Source organism: Eleutherodactylus coqui, chromosome 12 (genome assembly GCF_035609145.1).
Source record: "Eleutherodactylus coqui strain aEleCoq1 chromosome 12, aEleCoq1.hap1, whole genome shotgun sequence".
Lineage (NCBI taxonomy): Eukaryota > Metazoa > Chordata > Amphibia > Anura > Eleutherodactylidae > Eleutherodactylus > Eleutherodactylus coqui.
The window spans coordinates 33,316,103-33,336,696 of NC_089848.1; the positions used below are offsets into that span (position 1 = coordinate 33,316,103).

General features: G+C 47.3%; 1 protein-coding gene across 1 annotated transcript in view; it reads left to right on the plus strand.

The window, feature by feature from the left end:
• The window catches only part of VPS41 (VPS41 subunit of HOPS complex), a 240,280-nt gene that overhangs the window by 73,336 nt on the left and 146,350 nt on the right, over positions 1 to 20,594 (plus strand). The window contains exon 5 of the mRNA XM_066584684.1: positions 11,880 to 11,954. Within this exon, the coding sequence (XP_066440781.1) occupies positions 11,880 to 11,954 (75 nt within the window). The remainder of the gene's footprint in view (positions 1 to 11,879; positions 11,955 to 20,594) is intronic.

Genomic DNA, 20,594 nt, shown 5'->3' on the forward strand with positions numbered 1-20,594 from the left:
AGGGTGAATGGAGCTACCTACTTCCTGCAGAAATCGGCTCAGAGTACAAGCGCTTTGAAGTAGTGAAGAGTTTATCAGCGGAATTCCTGGCAGTTGGCCGACACTGGTTTACTATTTATGGCCTATTCTGTGGATCGGTTATCAATAGTTAACAACTGGACAACTCCTTCAACCAATAGGTAATTTTCTGATGAAATGTTTCCTTTAAAGGCGGGGTACAACCTTTTTTGGGCCGAGGTTCACATTGTTAGATTGAACTCATTTTAAGAACCACACAAACGTACAGTATTGGGTCCCTCTCTCGTTGGCACTCAAGTATGTGGCCCTTTACATTGTGAGGTGCCGCAGCAGCAGGATGTTTCACTACTCCAATGAGTATGGCGGTACTCGTGTATGACCGCCCCTCCACCTCATCTGTTTTTTTCTAGAGTGCAGTATATATTCTGCCACTAGGGCTACATTCACACAGGCGAGCGCAATTTCAGGCTGAGAAACCCGGCCCAATATCCTGCTTGTCAACATGTGTTTTACTCGCGGATGCGAGGTGTTTTTCACGCAGAAACGCCTCCCATTACTTCTCTGATCCTCCGGCGCTTGTTTCACGCTTGTTGAAGAATCAGCATGTGTATCCATTGCTTTCAATGGGAAACCTCATAATACGCTCACATGCACATAGCACGGCAAGCGATGTGTTTGACTGTCCCATTGAAAACAATGTGCGATGTGCCTCGAGGGACGCACAATAATATCACATGCAGCGGTTTATTACCTCGCAGCATCGCCCATGTCTAGGACTCCATTCCTAATTCATATTTGTGTGAGTTCCGTGCTTGTGTGTTAGTAGCCTCGGTGGGGCTTGCAGAGCGATGACCAGACAGTGATCATTAGTACTTACCTATCCCCGCTCCCACTTCTCTTTGATGTGGAGCGTGCATTTGAATGTACAGTTATTTTGAGGGTCTTGGCTGCTATACGAGGGGTTCGGACCTATTTCTCTTTGAGTGTTGGCCAAGTCTCCGACACCGAACTGTGGCCTTGTTCTGCTTATTGATCTTCATCAATGGACTATATATGCCACATATTTTCCTCTTCACGCAGGTCCTACCTTGTTTCCCAGGTCTTGATTCGACAGCGTTCTCGCTTTGTACATTTTTTGTAATTTCTGAAAAATTGAAAATAAAGAATAAAAAAAAAATGCATGTGAAAGCCACCAGATAGACAAATGTCTGCAACCACGTGCTTGGAGGCCACACAGAATGGATTTATAGGCTGCATGTGGTTCCCAGATTGTGTCCCTCTGCATTAAACGGATTCTGTAATCACAGTTGTCCAGTACAAGCAGGCAGAACAGCTCTCTGTGCCCCATATAAACAGGTAGAACAGCTCTCTATGCCCCATATAAGCAGGCAGAACAGCTCTCTGTGCCCCATATAAACAGGTAGAACAGCTCTCTGTGCCCCATATAAGCTGGTAGAACAGCTCTCTGTGCCCCATATAAGCTGGTAGAACAGCTCTCTGTGTCCCATATAAGCTGGTAGAACAGCTCTCTGTGCCCCATATAAGCTGGTAGAACAGCTCTCTGTGCCCCATATAAGCTGGTAGAACAGCTCTCTGTGCCCCATATAAGCTGGTAGAACAGCTCTCTGTGCCCCATATAAACAGGTAGAACAGCTCTCTGTGCCCCATATAAGCTGGTAGAACAGCTCTCTGTGCCCCATATAAGCTGGTAGAACAGCTCTCTGTGCCCCATATAAGCTGGTAGAACAGCTCTCTGTGCCCCATATAAGCTGGTAGAACAGCTCTCTGTGCCCCATATAAGCTGGTAGAACAGCTCTCTGTGCCCCATATAAGCTGGTAGAACAGCTCTCTGTGCCCCATATAAACAGGTAGAACAGCTCTCTGTGCCCCATATAAGCAGGTAGAACAGCTCTCTGTTCCCCATATAAGCAGGCAGAACAGCTCTCTGTGCCCCATATAAGCAGGTAGAACAGCTCTCTGTGCCCCATATAAGCAGGTAAAACCGCTCTCTGTGCCCCGAGTCACACGCCCTGAATATATATTTTGAAAAAACCTGATTTTATATTCTGGCTCTGAATATGCAAATCGAGCTGCCTCGAGTCATGGTGGCGGGCCGACTGAGCTCCGAGTAATGGCGTCATGCCCCCTCTACAGCTCTGCTGCCACCCCTTGCTGCCACCAGTGGAAGTAGCTGTGAAATTCTGCGCTAAGCAGCCCCCGCCACAGCCTGAAGCGGACGGTCAGTGTACGTTCAGGCTGGGGCAGAGGGCCGCCCAGCACAAGTCCAGGGCTTCAGGGGCACACAGAGCTATGGGGCCGGCCTATGCTTCATAACAGTGATGACAGGATCCTTTTAAAGGGGCTTTGCTGTATACGGTTTATAGGCAGTTGAATAGAAATACAAACTATTGTTTCGCCTTTTCAACTACTTAAAAGAGCAGAAATCTAGTAAAATGTCAGTCCCTAGGAGTACTGCTATGCTGCCTATATACAGACTTACGAAGAACATTAGTAGCTTATGTGTTTTTTTTGTTTGTTTTTGTTTTTTTAAAAACTTTATTTAAAAAAAAAAAACACCTATAAATGCAACATTATAGCCCAAGGTTAATTACATCACAAAATGTGGTTAATTGACCTCTGAGGAAAAAAAGCCCTGCGCCCCTTCTGTAATGTGTTTACCGTCAGGCGACTTTGTGAAGCTATGTAAGTTTTTGGAGCCGGGAATTAAGGTGTTATCATAACGTGAATAAGACACAGCGGCTGGAAATAATGTTTCCAAATGAAATGATAAATAGAATCAACACATCTTAAACACAGCTTTGCTTTTCGCACATTTACTATGAGCATTACTTGTTTATGTAGCGTGGCTAAAAGCTTTAGTGCTTTGAGAAATGCTCAATGCCAAATTTCCAAAGGATCTGCTACAAAGCCGCTTCCTCTGATATGACGGCTCATCATAGTGGGAATGAAATGTCTGCATTAGGGCTATATAGATTATGGAATATCATTATTATTGCATCCACTCCACATGTATTAATACAGAAGCTGTCAGCCAATCTCTAATGATGGCTATTAGTATAGTAGAAAGCACAAGAACAGTGGTATTTAGTCATACTGTATAGCAGTGTTTCCTGACATTTTCAGCCTTGGGGGAAAAAAATACCTTGGGTCAACCTTACCAAAAATTGGGAATTAGTCGCTTTGTTTCAGTGACTTCTCAGTGTAAACAGACAGTTGTTCTTTATCTGTAAGTGACCGCCTGTTCACAATGAATGGAGGCGGGCAGATGGAAGTGATCTCCGGCGTGCTCTGCTTCCATTCACTAAATGACTTTGGCCGCCTGCAGACGGCTGGGTTGGATCCGGCTGCGAGAGGGACCCGACCCGAGCCCCTGCAGAGAGCAGCGTGACGCTCACCTGCTCCTGTGGCCCCACCTCTTTCATCTGCCGGCGCATGCGCAGAGCGGAGCCGGCGGCCGGGGAGTGACGTTTCTGTGTGGGGCTCCGCGAGCCCCGCACAAAAATAGAGCATGCCGCGATTTGTTTGCCGTGTGAGATTTCGCGCGGCCAAACCGCGGTTGTCTGCATAGCATTGCCTTTGTTAACGCAATACTATGGCAGCTTCAAGGGGCGGAAATTCCGCGGGAAGTCCCGCCGCGGAATTTACGCCCGTCTGCAGGTGTCCTTTCATAGGGAAGCAATAGTCATTGGGACACCTATCAGCGGATTAAGTGCCCAACAGTTGTCAGTTGTCCTCAGTAAAAGCATCCTCAGACCTAATGTCCACGACATGCGCGGATTCTGCAAGAGGTCAACGAGTTTCTGGGCGGTGCTTCCGCTCTTCGTGTTCTCCTGTCCAAGGTCAGCACACAGGAGGGGAGGGAAATACCGTGCAGGGCAGCTGATTTTCTAGTTTTCCCCACCCGGGTGATGCGATTCCCTTGGCCGGTTTTCATGGTACTCTGATTGGGAATCACTGCCTTATAGCCTGAAGTCCAACAAAGTCCTACCATTTCTTAGGTCATTAAAGGTTAAATTGTGTCTTCCTCGGAGAGAGACCTATGCTCTGTTTACTCCACTAAGATGAGACCATTATATAATAAGATGCACCGCGGGGGTCAATCCTTCTTGAATAGAGGAAAGATCAATTACATCTTGCTCTAAAGGGGCCCATACACCTTAGATACTGCTTGCCGAACACTGGATGGTCCAACTATTCCCACTGACTCCGCTGTACCTTTGTACGCTCATCTCTGCGGCTTTACTCCCTTAGGAACAAAAGATCACGGACATTGAAATTTAAAGTCAAATGAACCCTCATACCCACCGGATGGTTGGCTGGTCCTATCTGAAATTGGCACGTCCAGTGGACTTAAATGTGTTGTGTACGGATACACTTAGTGATGATCACCAGTTCTGATCATAGAAGTGCTCAATGCCTCCGCCTTCATCGCCCAGTGATCATTGGATTGGGCAGAGGACCTACTTATCAGGATGGTCATTAACCGGCTGCTGTGTATCTACGTATCTTCTCACCAGTACCCCAGACTCGGGAGCTGTTACTGCTCTGTACAGGGTGGCAGCTGGCCTCACAAACAGCTGGGGTACCGGTGTACCCCCCACCAATCAGCTGCTCTTGACCTATCTGTGGTCATCAGTTTTTAAGACCTGGAAAACCCCTTTAATATAAAGTTAAGGGGTTCCCGGGATGGAGCTTAACTTTAAGTTATGTGCTAATAAACGTAAACCGAGGCAAAAGCTGTAATGCAAATTTATGACTCCCTGATATTTCAATCCTAGTATTTAAAGGTGTAAATGTGAACCCCACTTGCATCCGAACAGAATAACTGCAGCCGGGTCATCAAGAAAGGTTCCTCTAGTGTTTGTGGGGTATCCCTCATTAAGGAAAGGTGATCAGAGTATTCTTACTTTGGCACATGGCCCCATATGATCAAAATGGGAAAGTCCGGTAATCCCTAATGAATTCCACAGAAATGAATGAAGGGAAGACGTCTGCCTTTAAGATGGAAACGAAATCATTTCTTAGATTCATCTGTCCATTAGGAGATACTTGGCCAGGCTTGATGACCGTATAGAGAAATGTAGATTCCATCTGGTTGGGCATGAAGGGTACTGCCCAACAAACCTAAAGCTGGTTTTATATATTCAGATGGGCCGATTATCAGGCAAATCGTATTTGATCTTCGGTCCACCTGAATAGAACGGCGATCAGCCGAAGAACAAGTAAACCTTAATTCTTCACTATATTAGATCTATAAAACTACATTATTAGAACTATAAACGTGCTCGCCTGTCGGCACAACGTAGCCCTATGAGCGTAGAGGGATAAGCTGCTGATGAAAGATACCCGTATGGGGTCGTATTAAAAGGGTTCGCCACTTCTGAACTATTTATGACCCGTCTTAAGGATAGCTCATCAGTAGTTGATTGGTGGGGGTCCGCCGCTTGGGATCTCTGGAAATCAGTTGTTCACCTCAGTACTTAGTCAGACAGCTCTGTACACTTGGCAGTGGCCTGGGTTGGTACTGCACGCAGTGTTCCCATTGAATTCAATGATTGTTCATATCCATACTATTGATCCTCTGCTGCATGTCAGAGGCTTTTAGATGCTATTTGTCAATTTTACTCTTCAACCAGACATTCGTACCGTGTAAGAGGACCCTAACTTAGCTGCATTTTTATGTGAATTTCCATTTGTTATGGTCGGGGCATGTTAAAGGGGTTTTCCAGGCATTGCCGTCTGTACATGCTGGGCTACACTGGGGTCAGATTAGAAGCTACTGCTCTAACCCCTGTGTAGTGGCCAGCGCTCGTAATTGCAGACGCAGCTCCTATTGAAATCAATAGGACCATTAATTTCAGGGCGCTGTATATAAGAGAACAGGGGTTACATAAGAGAAAAAAAAAAGAGTACAATAAACATAAATTATTTGAGCTGCAAACTGATATAGAGATGGAGAGGACCCTGGCCCAAGGGCTTAAAGTCTACGAGGGAAGGGAGAAGGAGACAGTAGCTAGAAAGCACTCATATAGTGGTAGCTCATGAAAAAATGAAAGCTGAGCTCTGATTTGTGTTGGGAGCAATCGGTTTATCTTTTAACTAATTTTTATAAACGAGACCCACTAACTGTGACACAACTTGTACATTACTTGCTTGTGGGTTTTACATTTAGTTTTGCGGCCCTTGCACATGGGCCAGTGATCATCAACGAATCCGTTTGTTCCTCTGATCATGTTCCAATTTAAAGAGAGCAGCAATCAGCCAACAAGCGAGCAAAGGATCGATCATGGACTGATCATGGAAAGATCCTCTTTATCGCCAACCGATCTCCTCCACATGTAAACGGGGTATGTACTGCCAACAGCAATGAGTATATGGGGGGCGAGCGACCATTTTTCCCTCATACACTCTGAATCGACCTGCGTAAAGGCCATTTAAACAAGTTCCGAGCCCGTCGATCATCATGAGGCTCATAACTAGTCATGTAAAGCGCAGTCAGACCCCGAAGACTGCGGAGGAATTAACTGTATGATGGATCATCAGTAAACAAATAGTTACCTAGATTTACATATTGCATCGTCTCGGCCTTGGTGCATTCCCGTCTCCGGTTTCTTCTCCACTCCGCTTCAGTTCCGCTGGGATGCAGCATTTGTGAAATAATCAATTATCCATTTGTTGGTAAGGGAAGCTTTACAAATTATACATTAGTGGATTGATTTCTGCAGCTCACCATTGGGGGACTGATAATGTAAGCAGAATGGTGATGATCCTCCGGGGACGCAGAGTTTCCACAAAAGAACACAATTAAAAGAGGCTCCTCAACAAGTCTTACATTTATTCCTAATTGAAGAGCTGACAGAATCTATACTAAGTGTATTTATTTCCAGCGCTTTACATTAGGTAATTGAATGTAGCACAGGGTGGATTACTCCGTGGGTCCGACTGGTGGCGGGCGCCGGCTAGAAATCACACTGCAATGTATGATTGACAGAAAGGAACTTGGTTCCCGTCTTCTGTAAATATATTCTGAAATAACTGGGAGATGGCCGGCAATATCGCTGGATACATGATGTAACAATGTATCGCGCGGCGTGATACATGTAGTGCAGCTCACTAGACATGTAGGGGCCGCTTCACATTTTTTTTCCGTAATCCGCAGCAAATACCACCCATGCAATGCTAAAAAAGGATTTTTTTTAATGCACACGAGCTGAAACGCTACATTTTTGTGCAGATTCCGTGCGGACGCTCTTCCGCAATTGCAATGATGTGGGAAAAGCAGGAGTTTAAACAAAATCTGTACTGCGCATGTCCAGCGGTGAGGCATGCGCAGTACAGATTGAAGAAAAGAAAAGCAGGTGCGCGCAGAAGTCGCTGCTGCCAGGGCCGGATTCCACTGTGGAGTCCGATGTGCCCGTGTGCCTGCGGCCTAAACGTGTACACCGTAATGTATACATACTAATACGTTAAACCAATAACAGGTATGTCATGAGCTTTTTAATTGAGTCAGGCCGGGCTTACATGGGCAGACCTGATTCCGCATGCGGGAGGGCCGCTGTGGATTCTGGCTGTGAGCCCGGCCGGCGCCCCTGCATACCTGTTTTTTGGTAATTCGGATGACTGTGGTGGCTCGCCGTTGGTCATGGGCAGTACAGTTTTTCTAACTTTTTGCATTCCTTGCACAGTTATTAGCAATGACACGGGTACCCGCAGCCTATATGCAATGTTTATTGCGCATGGCTGCAGGTCAGACGGCCTCCACTGACTTCAATAGAGGCCGTTCGCGGCGAAATAAAGCATGCTGCGATTTTTTTTTTTTCCCTCCGATTGCGGAATATGCAATTTGTATCGGCAAGCGTGTGCGAAAAAACAAAAGTAGGTGCTTTTCAATACCTACGTTTTGCCGCTGATCCTCCGCACGGACGTTGATAGTGGATTCTGCTATTGGAATCCACCCGTGTGAGCCCAGCCTCACATATACGTAAATAGGCTGTACTAGGATCACAAGTTGTCCCCTATTCACAGGATAGAGGATAGCTTGCTGATTGGGGGGTCTCACAGCTGGATCTCAAGAATAGGGGGTCCTGTCCCCCCCCCCCCATCCTCCTCACTGTGGGCTTACCCCCTGCAGTGAGGAGGAGACTGAATGGAGTGCTGGCTGCGCAAGCGTGCTGTTGCTCCCTCCACCTTCAATGGCACTGTGGAGATAGGCAAGTGCCCAGGTATTTCCGTCAGCTCCATTGAAATGAATGGAACTTGACTGCGCATGCTTTGCCAGCACTGCCTTAGTTCTGCCGCCACTGCGGGGGATGAAGCTACCCTGTAAGTGACAGGTAGAGGGGGAAGTGGGACCCCCATTCTCAAGCTCACCAGGGGTCTCAGCAATTTTCTCTTACTTATACCACCTTGCCACTTCCTACTGTACATGGATGCCAACATTTTGCAGTAGGAGGATGGCACACATCTCTAATAAATTTGGCACATTTTCCAGCTCTCCATAGCAACCCCTTCCTCGCCGCTGTGCAGGTGAGGTGTAAAACGTGTCAAGATGTTTGCACAACATGCATTACCCAGTTTTTTTAGTCCCATACGATTTTGCATCATAATCTCTCTTAATGTCTATACGGCACAGAAATAGAGCTCTAGCAAAAAAGATGTCGTCATTCTTATTCACAAGCCATATATAAAGAGCAAGAATTGTGCCAATGCCAGACAGACCTGAAAAGTTAGTTTATCTTGGCTTCCTGATATCTTTCCTGTAGATCAGGGGCACCAAACTCATTCTCACCGGGGGCCACATCAGCATCAGCATTAGGCCTGTTTCGCACAGGCAACATGATGGCGCCATGAGAAAATCGCAGCGATATCGCTTCGGTGGTCCGATCAACCAATCAGAGCTGGAGCTCGATGAACCAATCACAGTCATTCATTGAATGGCTGTGATTGGTTCATCGAGGACAGGCTCTGATTGGCTGAGCCATGGCGCTCATGAACCAAACAGAGCCAGCGCTTCCTAAAGACAGGGATTTTGATCCTCCAATCCAGGAAGGGCTGGCAGAAAACTTCAAGCAGATGCCGGGGAGCTTCAGGGAAGAAGACGCGCCGTAGGGGTGAAGTATTTATATATTGTTTTTTTTTCTCCTGCAGCTAGGGCTTATTTTAGGGCTATGGCCTAGAATTTCCTAGTGTCAAAGTTGCATCGCACCACATGATGCAACAGAGAGGAAGGCTCCATAGGGAAACATGGGTTACAAAACCGTGAGGTTTTTGACTTGCAATGTCGCAGGCTACAAAACATCGCAAATGTGAAGGAACCCACAGGAAAGCATGGGCTTCACATACATGTGATTAGTAGCGCTGTCACAATGCGAGAAAATCACGCAACTTTGTCGCCCGTGTGAAACCGGCCTTACGGTTGCCTTCAAAGGGCGTTTATAAGGCACAGGCGTATCCGCGCTCTGAATGACGCTGGTAATACGGACGGCTTTATTCCTCATTGATTTGCATTGGGATATTCAGACGCATTTTTTTACGTGTTTTACATGCAGCCTGTTCTATTACGGACCGAAATGACCCATTTAAGTCACTGGGACTGTGTAAATGGTAACGACTCATGATGTGCGTACTCACTGATATGTAGGCATGAAGGCAGGAGAAATCTATGGGACTTTCTTGCGTTTTTTTTTTTGCACACATGAAAAACGCAGTGAATACACGAGCACAAAAATGCAAAAAAGTCCCAAATACACGGCGAATGCTCAGTATTCACAGACCGAGTCTGCATATGCCTGTGTGAATGAGCCCTAAACGTAACTACTCCTTACCATAGCTATGGAGCTCTCTTCACTAAGATGGGTTTCTCCTCTTCCACCTCTTTACCCCCGATCTTCGTACCTTGACGGGCGGCTAGGGTGTCGGGTAGGGGGTCAGAGCTGTGCCACCACCTGAACACAGCCATGCGAGGTGCGCCGGGGGGCTAAGAATCAAAGATGGCGCCCTCCCCCTGTGCTTGCTCTGCCAAGCATTGGCTGCGTCCTCCGGAGAAAGTGGAAAGTGGGTCCTTCTGTGACCGGACCTCGTGGGCCACATAAACTGAGGTGCCGGGCTAGATTCGGCCTTGAGTTACATCCGGTGTACATGTGTACGGGGATGCAGTAATTACCCAAACAGGATGCATCCCAGAACTACCGTACTACATGGGGGGGGGGGTTCCATAACTTTCAGAGTGGATTACCCTCTTTGGAAGCAGATACCTCCATGGGCCCTATAGTATGCGGAGAGCGGTGCTTCCATTCGGCTGTAATCATGGACCCTCGTAGTGGGACGGACGTCTCGGCACATTGAGCCCCTATTACTTTACGACTGCAGCTTTAGAGATGAAGCTCGGAGGGTAGCAGGTCGTTTTGTGGGAGCGCAGCAGCGGTAGTTAGTTCTGCTTCTGGCAGCTCTGAAGGGTTACACATCCTAATGCTAATACTATATATCTTACCTTCACTAAATTCTGGCAAATTACATGTACAGACGTCTCCCTTTGTTATTACCTCGGGGTCATTCCTAGGATCCTGCTGGAGTTTTAATGATACCTTAGGAGGAAAATTACCCGCACAGATCCTAGCTTTACGTTGAGTTTCTTCAGGCCGAATCGTCTTCTGAGTTAAAGGTTCTCCAAGTTGTAGCTTGAGAAATACTAAGTAGGCGAGGGAATAGATTCCACATGCGGGATGTTAGACTCGTGTCGCCCTCCGCTTGTGTCTAGAACATTCTCAAACTCTGGTGGTACAACTTTAGGTAGTTTCATTGGATATTAGTCTTCAGTATATACTTGGATATCTGTATGCAAATGATATGCAAATTAACCTGCATAAATCCTGGACATTAATGAAGGTATATAAACTGGAGCATCTTGTTGGGTTTCTAATTTGGTGCTGAAGGGATTCACTTGTCTATGGAATCGCAAGAGTAAGATTAAGGGTGAGCATGATATCTGTTCAGGAAGCTCAGACCGATATCGCCCTCGTAAAATCGCCATCTGATGTGTTTTTGCATCTTTTTGTATTTGCGATCTTCACGCGAGTGAAAAAAATCGCAAAGGCTTCTAATTGGTTTTCAATGATAACAATCACATCGCACCCACATGCAAGTTGCAGGGCATGCGAGTGCGATGCAAGATCCCATAGGAGATGTTGGCCGTTTCCTTGCGAGGAATCGCCCGAAAATACGGCATGCAGCCATTTTTCAATCTTGTAGCGTTGCTGCGAGAGAAACGTGTGAATAAACACACTGAAATCAATGTGCGAGCTCCGCCCATATCGCGATCAGATGGGACTCGCGCATAAAAATCGCCGGTGTGATGCACCCTAAAGAGAACTGCCAGGAGAATACCATGTATGACAAATGTCATCAGTACTTGAAGTAACCGGTCCGAACCCCACAGAGCCGCTACAGTCATTGGAAGGGGGTTCTGTGGATTCAAACCGCCGGTCACATCCGTATGCATGTACACATAATGGCGACTAGTTAGGACCGTCCTCGTAGCTCGTGGTGAACTGAATCCGGTTCCCAGAGAGGAACCTAATTTATGACGATGTGCTGCGCTTTCTAAGATCCAGGACTCACTCTATAGATGTGCCATGGATGACCATTGGTTACGTACCGGAATCAGCTGCTACAGTTCTGCTACATTGCCGCTTGGACATAAATGCTGCCGCTAATACATGTAGAATACAAGGTGGAACCATCAGTCCAATGTACGGCTTTCTCCGAACTTGTGCTGCAGTTTAGGACATCAGTGACTACAGTAAGACCTGGTTTTGTGATTGTTTCCATCTTCTTTCTTGCAGAGCACTGTGAAGATCAATCAGATCAGCCTGGATGAAGGCGGGGAGCATGTGGGCGTCTGTGCCGAGGATGGCAAGGTGGGTTTAGTGATGGGACATCTGCTTTATGAGAGATCTCTGGATATCAGTCTGGAGCGGTGGAGTTCAGTCCTGTACATGTAGCAGAGTTGGTATTCTGAATCCATGCTCCCAAATTGATCACAATTTTTAGGTTCTGATTGATCTGTAGTTTACGTCCGGAGGCACCCCCCCCCCCCCCCCCGATTATCAATACTTCTTATCTACTTTGTGTAACAATTCACTATTAGTTTTGCATAGAAAATAAAAAAGGTAATGTCTTAGGCCTAATCCACACGGCCGGATTGCCGCCGCGTAAAACGCGGTGGAATATCCGCGGCATTTCACCACAGCTATTAGGTTTTATTGAACCTAATAGCTCAATGTACATGCTGCGTGAAATTACCCGCAGCATGTCCTATTTGCCACGGGTATATATGCGGACGGCTTCCATTGTAGTCAATGGAGAATCCGTAGCGGGTCCCTCTTGCCCCGCGGACATGAGCGCTGAAAATGAGAATAAATAAGAATTAACTTACCTCTCGCACGCTCCGGATCTCCTTTTCGCCGCGGCGCCATCTTCTCTCCGTCGCGGCCGGATCTTCTTTCTTCGGCTCGGCGGATGCGCAGGATGACGTCTGTGACGTGCCCTGCGCATGCGCCGGCCCGAAGAAAAAAGATCCGGCCGCGACGGAGAGAAGATGGCGCCGCGGCGAAGAGAAGAACCGGAGCGGGTGAGTAAATCCCGACGGCTTCCATAGGCTTCAATAGAAGCCCGCGGGAGCCGTCCCCGCGGGAGACCCGCACGAAAATGGAGCATGGTCCAGATTTTTTCATGCTCCATTTTTAAAAAAATCACTTTTATTGACCATCCGCGGGTATTTATCTACCCGCAGGGGGTCAATGCATCCCTATGGGGTGCGGATCCGAGTGCGGGAGAAGAGTTATAATCCGCTGCGGATTTTAATTCTTCTTTTGCCCGTGGACATGAGGCCTTAAGGCTCGGTCAGACGAGTGGAGATTCACGTGTTTTCCCGCGTGGGAAAAAACGCAATCCGTGTGCGTGAAAAAAATCCACATGACCACGTGCATTGCCACCCATATGTTTTATCTTTTGTAGGTGCGGATTTTTTCCCGCACACGCATTTTCTTTTTTTCCGCGCAGAAAAATGCACACATCTCCGCTCGTCTGACCGAGCCCTTACTGTTAAATAAAACAAAGGGGGAGAGTTTGCAACCCCTTTTTAGTGTTAAAAGGTGCTCTGTTTGATGCAAATCCAGTTTGCCCAAAAAGTTGTGCATTTTTTTTGTTTGTTTTTTCCCCCCTTGAGTCGTTCTACACCACTTTCCTGAAAAACAGGCGTGGCTTATTGGAAGAGGGAGGGTCCGTCCCGGACCGGCACATTTATGTACAATTCACTCTAGGAACTCCTAGCTTGTGTAGATTTCTTTGTAGATGCACAGAGCAACTGAGACGCACCTCTTCATGTATCGGGCACGTCATGAACCAGTGGAGATAAGATTTAGATTGGCGTATGGAGCTCCAGTCTTAATAAATCTACCTCCAAAATGTTAAACGAGCTTTCCGGAAATGTAATATTGACTGATCAATCAATCAGCCGATTGGCTGATTAAAGGGATGGCCTCTTCATTGAAGAGATGGCCTCTTCATTTTTTCTTAGGCATAGCTCCGTATATTTTGCAGTGGCTGTGTCTGGTACTGCAGCTCAGTTCCATTCAAGTGAACAGTACTGAGCTGCAGGACCAGACACAGCCACTGCAAAATGTACGGAGCTATGCCTGGTAAACATTGGAAAAGCCGTAGCTGTTGTCTGAAAAATGAAGAATTAAGATGTTTAAATGACTTGTATTTGCTCCCCCACCTGACACATCATTATCAGTTAGTATCATTTTTTAACTTTCATTGAGGAGCTTAGTTCAGTCTGAACATCAGAACCGCTTCACAGTGAAGACATCATTTAAAATTAATTTCTTTATTAATACAAATAGTTAAAATTGCCGGGCATTGCTAGGGTCCACAACCCTCTCCCTAGTAGGTAACGGAACCCCAAACACACACACTTGGACTCAAACAGCTCACAGATCACTAATAGGCCTACTAATATCCGGAGTGGAATGATCACCTGGATGGAACGGCTAATATACCTGATACTTGGATATCGCGGTAGTAGCAGTATCACTCAGGTCTACTTGTGAGTTTTCTAAGAAGGTGTAAGATATCCGTGTGTGGACATCTACAATTTTCCTATGTACATATAGGGTAATAGGGCTTGGTTCGACGCGTTTCCCTACGTTGTATAGTAGTTCATCAGGGACCACCCTGATCCTATGGAAAGAAGGGATATCAATAGACCCCTATAGTGCTACTGTTGTCCCGTGTGCTGGACACAACTATTCATGTTACTGATCAATATCTGAATAACTAGATGCAGATGAGAATCCTATTGGATACAAGGGAGCTATAGTACCAATCCACACTCAGTATTGGATCATCCTAATTCCCATCAATATAGTTAATCCAAGCTCCAATAACAGCTGGTTTAGGACAGAAGAGGAGATATGGCTAGATCACCAATCCTGCTGCAGATTTAGAGTTAATGAGACTTTTTCACCTTTGCCCTTTCTTTGATCTATTAGTTAGCAAGATTAGGTTGGATTTCTCTCTCTGGCTTCATTTAAATAGACTGACTATTAGTCTTTGTTTCTATCCGTCTCTCCAAGGCTTTAGTCACACCCGGACCATTCTCCCTGCCTACTTGATGGTATAAATAATGAAAATAAATAAAAAGAAAAAGAAATCTGGCCTGGATGGTAGGCTGCAGGTGTCTGTGTGTCTGTGTCTATGACCCTGCTTTTATATAATCCTAGATCCACCCTAGGAACATCAGAACCGGATGCTAAAAGCATATGCAATAGAATAGAAGCTTAATTGAGAAGTAGGAAAATGTAAATCCCGTCGTACAGTAGGACATTTAACACCCCAGAGCTGTTACTTTCACTCTGGACACCTAAATGCAACTTTCCTACATTGTAGGCCTATGGCCCCGCTAGCGATGGGAACTACAGCGGAGTGTAAACAGGGCTGGACAGCTACGGTTGGCAAACAGTCCTCCCCTATGACATCACTCCATGCTTTACAGCTATTGGCTGAAGCTGACTAACTTTATGCTAAGCCTCATGCCCTTCACCAGCTCTCTCTCCATAATGCTATTACATACTGAGAGCTCTTTGCTCCCTTCTAGCTGCTTTTCCTTGCCTTTGGACTTTGTCTGATGTCCAAGAGTTTTCTATTGCTGACCTACCCTCAGACTAATGCACAAATGCCATTGAATTCACTGCTGCAATGTTAACCCGTTTAGGACCTGGCACTGTAAATATATGGCGCCTGGTCCCAGGCTTAAAGCCCACCTGTATGTAAAATTACAGCAGGGATTTAAGCCTGCAATCGATCAGGAGCAAGACGGGTTGTCAGCTGTTAGTAACGGCTAATAATCCAGAGGAGAAGGCAGGAGGTTTAATAGAGATGAGCGAGCATACTCGCTAGGGGCAATTACTCGAGCGAGCATTGTCCTTAGTGAGTACCTGCCCCGCTCGGAAGAAAAGATTTGGGTGCCGGCGGGAAGCGGGGAGGTACGGAGGGGACATATCTCTCTCTCTCTCTCTCTTTCTCTCTCTCCCTCTCTCCCTCTCTCCCTCCTCCCTCTCCCTCCCTCTCCTCCCTCTCCTCCCTCTCCCTCCCTCTCCCTCCCTCTCCCTCCCTCTCCCTCCCTCTCCCTCCTCTCCCTCCCTCTCCCTCCCTCTCCCTCCCTCTCCCTCCTCTCTCTCCCTCTCCCTCTCTCCCTCTCTCCCTCTCTCTCCCTCTCTCCCTCCCTCTCTCCCTCCCTCTCCCTCCCTCTCCTCCCTCTCTCCCTCTCTCCCTCTCTCCCTCTCTCCCTCTCTCCCTCTCTCCCTCTCTCCCTCTCTCCCTCTCTCTCCCTCTCTCTCCCTCTCTCTCCCTCTCTCTCCTCTCTCTCCCTCTCTCTCCCTCTCTCTCCCTCTCTCTCCCTCTCTCTCCCTCTCTCTCCCTCTCTCTCCCTCTCTCTCCCTCTCTCTCCCTCTCTCTCCCTCTCTCTCCCTCTCTCTCCCTCTCCCTCTCTCCCTCTCTCCCTCTCTCCCTCTCTCCCTCTCTCCCTCTCTCCCTCTCTCCCTCTCTCCCTCTCTCCCTCTCTCCCTCTCTCCCTCTCTCCTCTCTCTCTCTCTCTCTCTCCCTCTCTCCCTCTCTCTCCCTCTCTCTCTCTCTCTCTCTCTCTCTCTCTCTCTCTCTCTCTCTCTCTCTCTCTCTCTCTCTCTCTCTCTCTCTCTCTCTCTCTCTCTCTCTCTCTCTCTCTCTCTCTCTCTCTCTCCTGCTCACTCCTGCAACTCATTGCTCCTCCCCCCCCCCCCCCCCGCTGGCACCCTAATCTTTTCTTCCGAGCGGGCAGGTACTCGCTAAGGACAATACTCGCTTGAGTAATTGCCCTTAGCTAGTATGCTCGCTCATCTCTAGATTTAACCCTTTCTGTCTTCTCCTTTTCCGAGTACACAGCTCTCAGTTACTGTCACTACAGGGGATGTTTCTCTCTGTCACTGGGGCTCCTATGAACGCCCCAACTACAGTGGGAAAGTGTAAAAAAAAAAAAAAAAACCATGTGAATGTCCCCCAGAGGTCTTATATGACGTCATGGGGGACATGGATAGTAAAAAACATAATTACACGAATAAGTAAATAAAAATTACCGAATACAACAAAAATATATACATAAGAAAGAAAATAACCCAAAGCCGACGCCAACCAATACTTCTGCCGTTTTGTGCCGTGTAAACCAAAACGGTACATAGTATATATCAGACCGTCCGAAACAAATAGAGGAACCTGATCGCGTACTTTATTTTAGCATAAATGTACTAATTTTAAAAAATAAAACTATATTTACCCCCAATAGAACTAAAAAACAGGGGAAAAAGTCCGTGAAAAAGATATTTAAAAAATCGCCCTATATGTCACGGGGAAAAAAAACGCTGCAAAAATAATTTTTGTAGCTGAGGGGAAAAAAACAGGGCAGTAAAATTCCTAAAAAGTGTCTGGTCCTTAAGGAACAAAAACAGCCTGGTCCATAAGGGGTTAACAGCGTTTTCTGCTTCCAACACCATGCAGACTGATAGTGGGCCCAGTGCACAAGCTGTGCCAATCAACTATTGATGGCCTATCCTGAGAAAAGGTTATCAATCGTAAAAGTCCCTAACAACCCCGTTAAACAGTCCTGATGGGCTAATTTTATAAATCATGAAGTTTTTCCTGAAGCCTCACTTTTTTAAGAAGCCAATATAAACATCACAAGCTTTAGAACATGCTGTTTATTATTGCCTTGAACATATATACAGTATGCATTACCTTCCTGAGCTCCCTCTAGTGGCTGCCACAGGTAGCCAGGTGCTCCTCCAATAGTGTTTCTATGCAGGAGATTCAGATCTCTAGATCAGAAAAACAGAGCAATGCTATAAAGATCTATACCAGAGCTTAGCTAGACTCATGCTGGGACCGGGGGGCACTTAACTAGCGGACCACGCTCAGAGATCACACAGCTGCCACCAGCTGTCCAGACCAGGAGGCAAGCGCTGCTCCTCAATGCAGCGCAGACCTGAACCCCTCGCTCCCAGTGGGCTGATGGACGATGGAGGAGACGGATCCCTCCCGCTGCCACCAGTTGTCAATAAATCAGGACTTCTATAACTTTGGCTCTCACCAGAGAGCGTCTGATGGTGGCCGGTGTTATCAGGAGAGGCGCTGTCAGGGGTACTGCTCAAATGTTTAACACGTTCCCTACATGAAATACTGCAGATAATGATCCCTCAACCATCAGCTAATAACACCTTTACAATACTCCCGATGTATCGATTTGTAATCCGTATATAGATACAGCACCAGAAGCAGCCAGAAACAGGGATAATCTGTAGAGTCGAGTCAGCCCTGCTATTTAATTGTGTACTTCCTAATATGACCTGAACAGCACTGAAGGATGATGGGAGTTGTCAGTTTACTACCTTCTACAGACCCTACAATGACTACAGGACTGAACAGAGGCAGTCGGTGGCAGAGGACCTTGTGACCCGCACCGGGTGTCATCTGTTAGAAGCCTTGTCATTTCCTTCTCCACAGCGCCTTCTGTCTTCCGCCTGGCGTCCTGCAGAATGACATGAAATCATTGCGTTGCCTCCATCACGCAGTAGACGCCGGGGCGGCGCTGTAGGGAGCCCGCTGTGGTCTCTGGCATGGCCACTGCTGATGTTAAATGTATCTGCTTCTTAGAGACGCGGATGTAATTGCCCTCAAATTCAGGCTGAGGATCGTCCGTCGGCCCACGGATCCCGGGCAGTGGCGCAGCACACTGGGAATCTTACCCATTGCCAGTACTGGCCTGTATGTAGGCAGCGGTATTGCCGTCCCCTGCATTTGGGAATGGGTGTGCCACCTGAAGCAGAGTGCTCAGCTCACCTCATAGACGCGGCGCACCTACCTAACGGGCAAGGACTGCCTACCACAATGTCACTGTCCTGTCTCTTCAGTGGCTCATCTCTGTGGCTGCCGTACATTGTACCAGCTGTGGGGGTTTAAGGTTCTACCATCCCCTACGGATGCTCTGGCCTTCTGTGCCGGGCTTTGTTTACAAGTTGCCAGCGCTAAGTGCTGTAGCCAATCGGTGGCCTCGTTGTCCATGTGCCATACTACTGGCATCACCACTCACTGGCATAGTAAGTAACTCCATGTGCCCCACATTTAGGCTGTAGTCCCTCCGTCTCTCATTAGGATCCCCACACTCTGCAAAAACGCAGCGCTGAGGTGCACGCCAATACTCATACACCCGTGGGACTTACAAACCGTCGCCCAGTACCCCTTCACCTGGTCCTGCCCTCTACCATAGCAGTGACATACATGATACTGTACATCTTTGTAACCTGTCTGCCGTTCTGAGATCCGCAGGATTGTGCTTGACGTCCAGTTATGTTCTAGCTGCATGTGCTTACCTCCCCGCTACAGCAGGCCTTCCCGTAGATGAGGCCGGGCAGGAGGAGGAGGGGATGTTCTCCAAGTACTGGCAGACGCAGCTGGGTATTCATACACTGTAACCCTTGCAGTAAACTTCAGACTCTCTTAAACTTTACCAAACGTGGAGTTGACTTCCGCGAGAGTGAAATGTGGCGCGAGGCCGCCCTCAATTCTCCCAGCCATTATTATCCGGCTCACTCACATATTCTTACTGATAACGGCCAAGTATATTTTCTCCCACAAATGTGCCTCAGGAAAAAAGTAATTACAAGAATGTCAATATTGTTATTTGTATTAAGTTGATTAACAGCTACAGAAAAAAAGGGGCCGTGAGGGCCGGGGATTGGAGGCGCCGGGAGCCGCCAGCCAGTTATCCCTCCGCATCTCGCCCACCTCTACACTCCGCAGACTCGCGCCTCGCCTGTTATAAATCTGCAAAATTGGATTCCTGCGGACTTGAGGTCCTCTGTCTTACATTAAGACACCGGCAAACACTTATGTGTGTTACCGTAGAATTATTGAGACTTTTGATGAGCAATTGCAGTTTATCAGCCTATTAAAGGATCAGCGACAGCCGCATTAAATAGATGGAAGATCGATATATGTACAGCCCAGGTTTATAAAAATGGTGTCTACCTGTGCGACCAGCGAGCATTTATCACGGATGCCATAGAAGGAACAATTATCAGAGGCGGCGCGGGGCTCCGACATGTCGGCCTTAATGATGGATCCCCTCTTATTAGAAGAGGCCATTACTCTCCAGTAAGTGTGTGAACAGCGGACAAGAGATAGGAGGCGCCGGTCGGACACGAGGACCAACGGACTAAGGCAAAGCCAGAAGGATTTATCTGCTTCCTCTTCCAACCTCAATGGGGAGACCGTTGGTAAGATAGAGCACATTATGTAATATCTGTATCTGCCTCCAACCAAGGAGGAAGGGGTTAATAATACCAATTTACACACTGGAGCTGTGGGCATAATGTCCGGGCGATCCTCTGGTTATGTGCTAGTCAGGTGAGAAGACTCCACCAAGTAAAGGGATATATTACCGTCATATAAAGTGGTTAATGCTGCGATCTAGCAGTGAATCTGCCGAAGTATTCCATGGTGTGTCATTGTGCTGCAAGTATTAACCTCTTCCTATCCACTGTCTGACATCTTCCTACATTCTGATTGAAGCCTGTGCAGGTCTGATATCGGAAGACGTCCGGCAGGGTATTCTTACTGTATATTGCCGGCCGCTCTGTTGCTGGGGGGCCTCTCCGGCATGTCACATATTGTAGTACTGGCTCTAGCCAGCAGATGGCGCTATTGTATAATGGCAGAAAGAGAAAGCCCCCTAGGAAACCCTGAATCCAAAATTGGATTGCAAAGGGTTAAAGGGGTTTTCAAGGGCATACTTTTTATTTAAAAAGCCTTAAAATGAAGAAAAATTGAATATTCGCGTATCCAAGCGGCTCCCCTTCCAGCACTGCAGCCCTGGTGCCCACCGCATCAGAAGAAATGGGGGGAGGTCATGTGCCGTTCATTCTGCAGTCTGTTCAGCCACTCACTGGCTTCAGCAGCCATAGGAGAAT